Below are 12,667 nucleotides of genomic sequence, written 5' to 3' on the forward strand. Positions count from 1 at the left end.
CTATAGTCGGGTTGTTGTCCCGACTATCTAATACCCGTCACTCAGCTAAAGGGAGTGCGAACGCTGTGTCGGGTTGGTGTCCCGACTAATAATCGTAACTCAGCTGAATCGTCCGATTTGAAAAATGTCTTCTACATTTCGATAGGTATAAATATACACAACAAAATTGCATTTATACTTTTCGGAAATCTTTAAAGATGTGGGCGCAGGACCCATTTTAAAATCGGTAAAGGGCGATTGTGGGCGTTAGAGGGGGCGTGGCGCTCGGCTAAAATAAACTTGCGCTGCGTAGGAAGCCCAAGAATATGCGTGGAAAATCTCAACCTTCTAGCTTTTGTAGTTTCTGAGATCTCAGCGTTCATACAGACGGACAGACGGACAGACGGACAGACGGACATAGCTAGATCGACTCGGCTAGTGACCCTGATCAAGAATATATATACTTTATGGGGTCGGAAACGCTTCCTTCTAGCTGTTACATACTTTTGCACGAATCTAGTATACCCTTTTACTCTACGAGTAACGGGTATAATGAGTCAGGAAAAATAAAAGTACTCAATTTTATTTTTTTAAATAGGTAATAAATACAGAACAAGAGTTATAGATATGATATTTATTTTTAAATTAATATCTTAATATTTATTGTTATTTAAAAAAGTTGTATCATCATTTAAAATTTTTTTATGACAACCGCACTTGCTTTAGAATTTGCTTATTAATTTTGAAATACCTTTTCCGCCTGCTCTTTGCACTTTAAAAATTTCTCTTTCACAAAATTCAAGAGTCAAAGAAAATCCACCGCAAAAGAAAAGCCAACCAAGACATTTCCCAGCCAGACGGCGGAAAAGAAGGAAAATACCATACCAAAATAAATACAAAAGCACAGGGAATAAAACAAAAAAAAGGCAAGAAAACAAAGCTGAAAATATAATTTAAATTTGCCGACAGCGACGTCGACTGAGGCAGAGCACCACCGAACCACCAAACCACCGCACCACCACCCAAATCTCCCCACCACCACCCATTATTTTCTCTGCCGACGTTTTCTGCTCTTCTGCTCGGCGTTTTGTTTGTACAATTTTTGCGCTCAGTTGCTCGCGATCGCTTTTTCAATTTTCACGTATCCGCCAGCAGCAGCGCTATAATATTCACTATATTTTACGTAAAAAACCCAGAAAAAACAAAAACAAATATTAGAAAAATATAATTTTCTTCCTCTTAATAAATAATAAATAGTGAATAGTGTGTGAAGAGAAGAAATCGAAACTAACTGATAAATTTATCAACTAAATCGCTGCCCGGTTCGGTTCGGTCGCGATCCATCGTTCGGTCTTCGTCTTATCAGGTGTAGAAGGTGCAGAACCAGATAGTATATAGATTCCTTACCTATATGTGTGTGCATTGTGAAAGAAAAACCACGTTCCCTACGGAAATTCCTAGCCAGTTGCCGGTAGACAGGCTCCCAAACCGCGTGTGAATTGGAAAAGGTAGTTAAAATTAAATTGGGTTCTTATGAAGAAGAAAAACCTGTGAAAAAACCAGGGAAAAGTGGGATGAATATACGAAAATACTTTCTGCCAGCTCTTTAAAAATCTATACGTATTTCGTAATGTGCTAAAAATAAATTCCATGAAAACGAAAATGTGCACTTGTGCAGCCAAACGAAAATTCCAATTTTCAAGTGCTACAAATTGTGCCAAATTTGCGAAAAATATTTAAATTATATAGGTATATCGTTGGAAAAGCAATGCCAATGTCTGCATTTATTTTGTGTTTTTTGGGGCTGTGAAATATTCTTTAAAATGGCCTTTTGTGGTTTGTGTATTCGATAAGTGGGCAAAAATCGAGAAATGTTTTTTGGTTGTATATATATAGAGCGAACCCCTTTGATTAGATCACTCGAAATCTACAGTCATAAACTTTTTTATAATTCTCGCCAACTGTTGCCGCTAATCATCGTGTTTTTTGTGTTTCGAATATATATATATATTTAAAATCTAAAAAGGGAGAATTCTCACGGATTCATTTCCCCTTTTCTCTCTCCCTCAACCTAAATCCAATTAGCTCAGTTGTTGCATTTAAATTTGTTGTATATTTTTAGTTTCTTGTCTTCTTATTTTTTGTTATTTTCCGCTTCCTCTTTTTTGAACACTCGATGTGTTCGCCAGGCATGGAAAATGGGCCTGATAAACAAAACAAATATTGGAAAAACTCAAGAGTCGAACAAGTTGTAGGTGAGGGCACTAAATATAGAAGGAAAATGTTCAAGAGGCTTGTTAGAGGGTGATAAACTTGCAAGTTTATGTGAGAGAGTGGAAAAATATACACCCAAAGCTATGAGTATATATTTTCTTCTTGTTTTCTCTCTTATCAACCCATTCAATTACCTTTCACTGTTGGCGTTTTATTGCCAAAACATTTTGGCTAATTCTTTTGGCTTGTAAACTTTTACCTTCACTCCCCCTGGAGGCTACAAACGAATCAAAACCAAAAGCCTCAGCCGCCAGCGCCAAAATTTCACCACCAAAACATAATTAAGTTGGGCCAAAATTGCCTATAATTATGTCCGGGTATTGTTGTCAGTGAGAGAGAATGATAGAGATGCGATGAGGAGGGTTCACAAAGAGATTCACAGTGTATTTAAGCCCCGTTGTTATGCAAATTTGTGCGAAACAGGTGAAAACAAGAGTTTTTCTGAGCCAATGTCAAAGCAAAGTGATTTCAAAACTTAAATACAATGTAAATATATATTAGATAAACAAAGAAATATTATTTTAAAATACCTACTTAACCTTATTAGGACAAAAAACAAAGTTTTTTTTTTCAAAGTAAACCAATAACAAAAAAGGTTTACCATCAAAATAAAACCAATTTAATATCATTTGTTCACGGGTTTTGTGGTAAACTTATTTAGGTTGATTTGTTTTTTTTTTGTGAGACACAATAATTGAGTTATCATTTTAATTTTCATTGTTCCATCAGGTCAAACTAATGTTTATATTATTTTTTTAAAACGCCACAGGCAACCATAAATTTGTTGACCCATTTAGATGCTTATTTACATGTTTATCATTATTATTTATTAATATTTTTTTGTTTCCTACTTTTGCAGCTTTAAAGCCAACTCCGCGCCCTTCGACATCTCGGCCTCGTCGGCCTTCAAGCCCACCAAACCGCTGGACATTCGCTTGAGCCACGCGCCGCTGGCACCGCTGATTTCGCCGATAACAGGACAACCACTGAGTCACGTGCCTGCTCCTCTCCTGCTATCTTCATCCACGAATTCGGGAGTGGGATCCTCCTTCCGTTTGGGTCGCAGTTCCACGCAGCCACTGCAATCGCCCCGAGTTGTCCACTTGGCCAGTCAGGCGGCTCCTGGTGGATCATCTGCATCATCCTCGCTGTTGGCACGCCAAAATTCGATCAACGACACCAGCAGCGTCAATCTCAGCGAGCAGCTAACTTTATCCATTGGAACGGACAGTGAGCACATCTTCGAGATGTCCGCCTTGGAGGAGGATTCGGCCATTCAGTCGCTGAGCGATGAGACAGCCGCTTCCGCATCTGCAAGTTCAAGCTCAGCAGCCACCGCAACCACTACGACGACCACCACCACTCCACCATCAAGTGGTTTAACGCGCAGCAATAGCGTTCGAGCCAGGGCCAATATGTTCCAGCAATTGCAGGAGCAGTCGCGCAATCAACGGGCAACGGGTTAGTAAAATAGCAAAAGGTCTAGATCCCATTCACCCACCATTATCATCATCATCATCATCGTCATTCGCCGGGGATTGCAGAAAATTAGCATGAAGCAATAAAGCAGACGAGCAGCGACCGCTAAGTTCAACCGGTGGCACTGCGAACTTGGTTTAGGCTTTGGCCCATGTCGCAAACCGACCGTAACAAGAAGGCCAAGACCACATCAGTTTGGCCAGAATGGGAGCAGATTGGAGCCAGAGAGTTGGGCTAGGGCCTCAACAGTACTTTCCTATGAAACTAGCAGTACGGAAGTGCTGAGTGAGATGTATTATATCTTTAGGAAGCAACGTAGAAAATGGTTGATCAGAAAATAAGTTGAGGAATCTTTTTTATTTGTTTTGTTAATTAGCTCTTAGATTTGAAATGCACCTGTAGTTGTTAAAAAAATATATTACACAATTTTTATAATGATGAGAAAGCCATTAAATTCTAAATGAATCTCTAGATTTGTATGATAGCCAACTTGCCTTAAAAAAATCTATAAAAAATATATTACAAAATATTAAATATTACATTAACTCAAAATTTTGTTTGACAAATGTATAAAAACATTTCCAATACTTAAAGCATACATTCTGAAAAACAAACAGATTAAATTATTAGCAAGTAAAGATATTTATTTCCGTTAGTTATTAGGGATAATAAACAAACTTATGACGTAAACACCTATTAAAAAAGGGAATATTTTAGGACTTAGGGCTTTACTTAATTAAATAGTAAATCTTTTGATAAACTATAGATAACTCGTAAGCAAACACCTAAATATTTGTTTAGTAGCTTTTTAAGATCCCTTCGTAAAAACCCCGTACCTTTTGCCAATTTTAATTAGTTAAATCTGGCTGACTGCTGGTCAGTGTGTGACTCTCTATCCCCGAGTGTTTGCCAGATTTTGCCATTAGCTTTTTGCTGTAGCTGCACAAGCACAGGCAGGCCTCTCATGGTTGTTGGCCAAGTTAATAAGCTGTAAAATGTATGTCACTTGCCTCACACTCACTCTACTCACCCGCACTCTGAAAAGTCGCCGTCTCCGGCAATCAGCAACTAATTGAGGGGCTTGCGTGTTGGGTAACATTTGTGACCAGGTTCGTTTCGAAGGGGAAAAAGGGAATCCAAGGGGTATATGGTCTACAGGTCACTTGAGATTAGACTTGCGTTATCGAAAGCGTAAAAAAGTCATGTAATAATATCTAGACCACCTTTGAGTATCATGCCAAACCATTGTACTTTCTGTTTTAATTTACCCAAACACACAAAACACAACTCCTAGGGAGAAACATGAGGAACCATCAGCTAGCAAAGCCCAATTTTCATAGGAACCATGTAATAAGCATACTTAAATTAACCATTTCAGGAGCCAACCGTCAATCTCCACCAGCTGCGGCGGAAGTGTCTTCAAACCAAACCGACAATTCCATGCAAAGTGAAGAGCTGTCCACGCCAAATGCAACGATAGATGCGGAATTTGGTAAGTTACTATCATTATCTATGGGTTTCCAAAAGAGAGGAGAGCTTGATTACCTAAATCAGTTACGAAATATTCCAATAAATTCCAGCTTATCTAGTTTTCAACTCTCTTCTCTCAACCATTTTTACGTTTTTGTTTGATTTGCACGATTTGCTCATTTTGGAATGATAAAAAAAACATTTATAATTCATATACAAATATTATTGTTGTTGTTGTTGCTTACCGTCTGTGTGTTTTCTTTAATTTTACATATTTTTTTTATTCGCCTGCGACTAATTTATAATTAACTCGAACAAATTCGCAATGGCCGATAAAAATCAGTGCCAAATTCGAATGAAAGAAAGAAAATGCAGCCACGCCAAATTGCGCAATGAAAGAAATGGAAAAACTGCTGAAACAAAAACAAAATCATACACTAATTTAGTTCTCCATGCATGTGCGTTCATTGGTTTTTCATTTACGACTTTTTCACATTATTTACGCCAGTTTGAGTTTTCTAATGAATTAACTTCATGTTATTGTTGCTGTTTTTTGACTTGTTTTTATTGATATTGTTGTTGTTTTGCGCATGAGAAAACTAATAACAATTTATTCTCCACAACTGTATGTGTTTTATGTAATTTAAGACGCGCGTGATTTATTTATCCATATTTATTTATTTTGAGGTCTTTAGCGCAGTTAATTAAGCGTTCATAATTTTATGGCCTTTTACTTACAACATTTTTAACGCCCACGCGAAACGAATTTTCTTCCTTGAAAGTGATCCATAATAATAACTCCCTGACACACTCTTGGAAAATGGGTGAAGCTAATGGTGACCTTCTTTAAATTCAGTTATCAGTCTTTTTTTATGGCCCAAAGATGGGCGGGTAAAATGTTTAAGCGTGTTCTTTGTGGTTTCGCCCCGAAATAAAGGCTGTAAAATTTATTACCGATAAGGCGGAATGACGTTGACCTTGATAGACGACAGTTAAATATATAATTAGCAAGCAGATTTGTTAAACAAGTTTAAACAAAGAAATATAGACAAAGGTTACGTAGTGAAAATAAGTTTAAAATAATTGCTTTTCATTTGTATTAGGTGTTTATGAAGTAAAAATATGATAAAAACCAATTATCTCATCTTTGTAAGTTGATTTAAAGATGTAAAGTCTTTATAAATAATACCAAATTATTAAATTTTATTAGTCTGATTTCATTATAATTTTTTTTTACTTAAAAAACATTTTTTATTTTGGTCAGTTTCTTCTAAAATTCTAAATATTTTAACTAGATTTATTATAAATATTGTTCGATTTTTTCCACAACTTTAAATCAAGCTTACAAAAATTTTCCATAATTTCTTAGCGACTTGTTTATCAGTTAAACCCAAGCCCACACACAAAAAACGTCACTCGCTTACAAAGAAAGTTCATATCAATTGAAAGCGTTTTGTGTGGAAGAACCAATATCGAAAGTTACAAATGAAAATGAAAATCGAGAGATACATAACATATATGTACATATAAATATAGTGGACAAAAGCGAGCGCAAAAAAAGTGGCAAATTATAGAAATTGCTTTATAAACGGCAGACGAGACGAACTTTCTATGATTCAGTTACGCGGGGGTAAAAAATCATCATCTCTTTTGTGGTGGTCGGTCAGTTTGATAAAGGGCGGTTGGAGATGATAGCGTATGGCATATAGCGTATAGAGCGGGAAATAAGTACATCATTATCGCAGCATTTTCGAGTGTGGGCAGCGGATATAACCGAATGCGCAGCTCGTCATTCGACTCTTGTAAGTCGTCGTCAGTCAAAGAAACCACAAGCAACCACAGCAGCATCAGCAATAAATATTTAAAATACTTAAAGTAGAGCCAACTGAGCAAATGCAATAATGCGTAAGTGGTGCCGAAACCACAAGGATTTAGTCTGCCAAAAACTAATCTCTAAAACTAAATTCCAAATATATAGAACCCTCATCTCTTTCGCTGGCCGAGCGTCTGGCCTTCTTCAGCAATCTTTGCGAGAGCGGCGGCGGCGGCGGTGGAGGAGGCAGCGCCAGTGGAAGGTATCGCAGTCGCACCAGCAGCTACTCAAGGAGTCCACCCATCGAAAGGACGACGCCCAGGAGCAGCACCACCGCCAGCAGCACCAGTGTGACGCCCACGCCCATGGATTACTCACCCATACCGCATGAAAAGGAGTTATCTAGTCTGACGCTAGAGAGCATCATTGAACCGGAGGAGCAGGAGGAGCAGGTCACCAAGGACCAGGTGGACCTGGATGAGCAGGTTAAGCTAAGGAAAAAGGATACTCCGCCTCCTGTTCTAAGGGAATCGCCCCTGCACAATGGCTTTCATGTTCTGACCAGATCCGCCACCGATCCGCCGTCAAGCCAATCTTCTCTCCGCATTACAGTACGCACTCCTGGCAAGCTAATACTGCCTGATACTTTCAGAGGAGATAGGAATAATAATAGCGGTAGTGGCTCTAACAGCTGGAACTCCTGCCTGGTTAAATTGCAAACTCTAGAGCCTGTGAACCTCTCCGTTCAGCTGCGCACCATAGGCAAAGTGAAGTCCCCCTTTATAGAAAAGCAACAGGAAAAGCAGCTAGCAAATGGCACCACCAGCGATAGTGGTTCGGATTCGGGCAAGGAGAATTGCGCCTCCAATCAGCAGATAAATCATCAGGAAAGTAATCAGAATCCCCAGGAGGAAGAGAATCGTGCTCCACCCAGAGTATCCGAGATGAGGAGGAAGATCAGTCGATTGGTGCAGCAACAGCAGGTGCAACCACAACCCGTCAATCGGCGACACACCACCGAGATCACCTCGGTGACCATAGGAGCACCACGTTCGCCCAACGTAGACGATCGCTTTGCCAAGTATTTCGGGGTAAAAGAAAGCTTCAATAGCACCACCACCCTAATGAAAACTCAATCGCTGCCCAGCCAACAAGTAGAAGCCACCAATGCGCATGTTAGAATACCACCCATAACCACAGTGGTTTCCAAGCGACGAGAGCTGCTCAAAAGGACGCGTCCCTTGTCCATGGATCACTATTCGAGTGGCTGCACCAGTCCCACGGCGATGCCAAGTCCGAAGAGAGCACATTCACCGGTGAATCGACGAAAGGCCACCATTTCCAGCTACGAAGATATTGAGGTCACACCCGATGAACTCCGTGCGGCTGGCAAGGAATTTAAGCTGTTGTACGGCGAGTTATTGGGCTGAAAAATTTGATATTTTGGCCAAGCATTCAAAATTTCCCAATTTTTCAAAACAAAAACCGAAACCCAAACCCCCTTTCATTTTCGAAACCCCCAGAAATTATGCTCTCTTCGTGTGGGTCCTGCGCTCAGTGTGATAGATGCGCCCGATCCCAATCCTGTCCACCTGTAGTAGTCTCGTAGTAATCCATAAAAATAAAAACAAAAAGAACGAAACGAAATGAAAACTCCATACAGAAATGTCAAACAAACGAAAAAAAAACGAAGTAATAAAAAGAAAAACAAACTATAAATGTTAGGCATTGTATTTAAAAACCAAGAGACAGTTTTATTCCCAACCGGCTCGTATATTATATGTCTAGCCAGCGAAAAAACCTTCCAGTTAACCCATATATCCTATATATTACTATGCGAAACTGCTTTTGTGCTTATTTATACATAAATCACTACTTTTTATTTACATTTAAAAACGAATTGTACCTTAAACGGAATTATATTATGATGAGTATGTATTACATTTATTATTATTATTGTAATATTTAATTAATGGAAGTTGTTAAACCAAGAAAATAAATCCAAGAAATGTGCTAAAGAAACGTTAATCCAAGGGGATATTTATGAAGCTACGTAAGTACGTCGTGTTTAAGCATGTTTGTGGTTTGGAGCCCTTCTCTGCGCTTCTCAAATTTTGCAACTAAGCATGTTGAGTATGATTTTTGCCTGCCTTTTTAATGGATTGATTTGCTGCCTATTATTTGAAAAACATTATTTAGTCCCTTGAATGTATATTAATTTTATGAATCTATTTTGTTTTATAGGAAAACCCACTAGCGAACCACTTAAGAGCATTCTTAAGACGGGAAAACCTATGCTGGGCATGGGACGCGGTCTAATGCCCGTGGATCTCAATGCCGAGCTGAAGAATCGCCTCAAACGCTCCACTCATGCTACTGTTTCCAATCTTCGCAAATCTGCCACCACGGAAGATGCCACTAGAGGCGGAACTAGTGATGAGGTGGACAATCCGCAAAGGAATTTAGCCCAGATATTGAGAAATGTCTCCAAGGAGAACTCCACGCCGAAGCACGATGATGCCGTAAATCTTGTGAGGAATCTCTCCACCCTGGGACAACCTCGTGCGGTGGCCAGTGAAGATACAGCCGGCAATTGTGCCTCGGCATCGGAGGGCGAGAGTTCGGGGGGTCGCGAGATCGAGGCTATTATCAAGAATAGTGCTGTGGCCAGACGTCGCCGGCAGCAGCAGCAACAGCAATCGCAGCAGCAGCAGCAACATCAGCCAGATGGGTGAGTCCTGGTCCTGGTCGTCCTTCGTGCTCCCGTGCTCCGTGTGTTAGTGCACTAATCCCTAGCTACTAACAACCAAAAGATCCCCGAGAGATTCGCTACCCATCATGGTTTTATACTCGTATATACATAACGTTTAGACAGCGCCATACATGCATCAAATGTGTGTGCTTCTCAAGACTGGTTCCCAAAAAAGTAAAACTAAATATTTACAATTAATGCAAAAAAAGTTGAGACGAAGATTTACATTAGTTATAAAGTTCACAATGTTTTTTGTATCGAACATTTTGTAAATGTCTACGAATTCTCTTCACATCTTGTGTGTTTGTTTGCCGAAAAAAAAAGACTTTTGCTTTTCGATTAAAACAATTAAACAAAATTCTCCGCACTCGAACGCAAAAGATTCCTAAGAAGAGTGCAACCCGTGGCAAGGAGCTATTACTGCCCACTTGGCCAGAGGCCACAGCAACCGCAGTCGCAGCAGCAACACCAGCAGCATCCAAAATTGTTGGCACAGCAGCAACATCTGCAAATATTGCAAGTACAGCAGCAACAAATGCAAATATTACAGGTACAACAGCAACAATTGCAGCTACAACAGCAACAATTGCTGGTACAGCAGCAACAGCAACATCCATTGCAACCGAAACCCTTTTACAAGCTTCTTCGACCGATAGATTTTGTAAAAAACTAGTAATTAAGTTTAAAAATTGCATTGCTTACTACTGTTTGTGCAAAAAAACTAATTAACTGATATATACACTTGAAAACAAAAACAAAACAATATATTTTATCGACAACTTGTTTAAACGATATATTATGCCACAATATATTTTTACGTGATGCCAAAAAGCTGATAAAAAACTATAAAAAAACGAGTAAATAAAAAGAAACATTAATAAAGTTGACGGAAATCCTATTTAACTGTAGTTTTGTTTGGCCACTAACTGTTGTTCCTTACTAACTGTATGTTTAATAACAGCATGGATCTAAATATATTTTACCAATATTTCCCCGCTGAACGTTGAATTTAAAATAAGTTGTTTTGTGATTTTTTGGCGCCAAAAATTTAAATTTAAAGGCTACCATATCTGTGGGGGGTTTAAGAGTGATGCCACCAAGTTTGAAATATATTCTTATGGTGAATAGGTGAACAGCTGATGAACAGGTGATGATACTATCGATAGAGAGCCGCTCGGTGGCACCACCGATGTTTTTTAACTATCACGATACTATCGGCCAGTATCTAAAGTTTTTTTGAACCTTGAGTATAAAATGAAAGTGTAATTTATACTTAAAATTATTATTATTAACAAAAGAAAACCTAAAGACTTATTTTTTAAAAACTTATGAATGTCTAAGGGAGTACCCTCAATATTTCCACTATCGATGTTTTTGCAGCTCTAATATAAATAACATTTAAAGATATTAATTTCCACTAAAACAAATGTATTTGTTATCTTACCATTTCGTTTAAAAAATGGATAAATTATTAATTGGTATGGGAATACTATCGTGATAGTAATCGATAGTTCTATCGTTTATCTTGCATCTCTACTATATAAGCAACCCCCGCAATTTGTTGTCGGTTTAGTTTAAAACAAAACTCCAGCTGTTCGGTCGCAAGTACGGAATTCTCACGGTCTCACGGTGGTTTTGTTTATAAAACATATTAATACAATGATGGATATTAATGGATTCTAGTGGCGCACAATACTCGAATATACACATATTTTTTTAATAAATATACAACCAGTTTACAAGGTTCTAAGTGCGACTTTGTGTTTTTTATGACTTTGTTTACATTTTGCAATCGCGCGCTCTTTTTGCCGGTTGTAAAAATTATGCTAATTTTGCGGTCAATTCGTCATTGTTCCAAGGCAAAACGAAGATCTTAGCACATTCGGTTCGTAATTAAAACAATTGCTGGCAATTGAAAGTGCAAGTGCAAATTGCGACGGAACAGAAACAGCGGCTTTTATTGCTCTCTTTAAAAGGTTTGTACAAATTATAGAGGTTTTTCATCATAAAAACCAGATGGAAGTTGAAGTTCCTTTAGTTTTGTTGTTTTCGCCAAGGGTTCCATCTGCCTGTTTCCGTCTCGCTCCAACTCTTGCTCTCCTTGTCTTACCTGCCGGCAAACAGCCGAAAAAACTGTAAAATGGTTGTTTTGTTTCCATTCAAACATTTTGCTGATTCACCGAAAACTCTGCAGACTGCGGTGCACTGAGAAAAATGGGTTGGGGCTCAAATATTTTAATAAATACATGGCAGTTTCTTGTGGATTTATAAGGTTTTTCCAGTTTCCGTTTAAAAATCATCTTAAAAACTTAAGTAATATGAAATGATGATAAGGGATTTAATCAGTAGGTTGGTTAAAAAAATTGATTTTATAAAATCACAATAAAAATTTGAAATATTTTCAATGGAAAAATTTTATGGTGGTTTCTAACGAAAATTAAAATCCTTATCAGCTTACCATGAAAAATATTTTAAATATTGGATTAAAATATGGTCATTTTATTTATGTTAATTATTTTTAGTTTTTCTAAAACAAAATATATAGTCCTGATTTCTATAGATGTAAAAAAACAATAAAAATTAATACATTTTTATAATCGAACTTTGAATTTATTCAAGTGTATTACCCAGAGTCGCAGATTTTTGTTGAAACGTTGTTGTTGGTTATTTTTTGCTATACTTCTTGTCCAGGCATTGTTGTTGTTTTCGTGTTTGCTTGCACTTGGACTCTCAATCTCAAATTGAATCCCTATTGTATTTGTATTTCTCTCTCTGTCGCTCTGTATGAAAAAGGTTTGCAGCCGAATTTTTTGTTTTGGTTTCATTTTTCCAGTTTTTAAAAGTCTGCGACTCGCTTGAGCAATTTTAGCCAAATTTTGTTGATTTAGTCGATTTTAATT

The 12,667-nt window shown here is 38.1% G+C and overlaps 1 protein-coding gene across 14 annotated transcripts in view; it reads left to right on the plus strand.

The window, feature by feature from the left end:
- Svil (Supervillin) overlaps positions 1-12,667 on the plus strand; it is a 133,141-nt gene that overhangs the window by 82,853 nt on the left and 37,621 nt on the right. For 8 of the 14 annotated variants that reach the window (XM_070214774.1, XM_070214772.1, XM_070214775.1 and 5 more), the window contains 3 exons: positions 3,113-3,714; positions 5,111-5,224; positions 9,260-9,746. In XM_070214774.1, coding sequence (XP_070070875.1) covers positions 3,113-3,714; positions 5,111-5,224; positions 9,260-9,746 — 1,203 coding nt within the window. Of the gene's footprint in view, positions 1-3,112; positions 3,715-3,797; positions 3,958-5,110; positions 5,225-7,180; positions 9,038-9,259; positions 9,747-10,148; positions 10,604-12,667 lie in introns of those variants that run through there. The other 6 variants (XM_017156094.3, XM_070214777.1, XM_017156098.3 and 3 more) reach the window with 3 other exon arrangements.

This window comes from Drosophila takahashii, chromosome 3L (assembly GCF_030179915.1).
Source record: "Drosophila takahashii strain IR98-3 E-12201 chromosome 3L, DtakHiC1v2, whole genome shotgun sequence".
In the NCBI taxonomy this organism is placed as follows: Eukaryota; Metazoa; Arthropoda; class Insecta; order Diptera; family Drosophilidae; genus Drosophila; species Drosophila takahashii.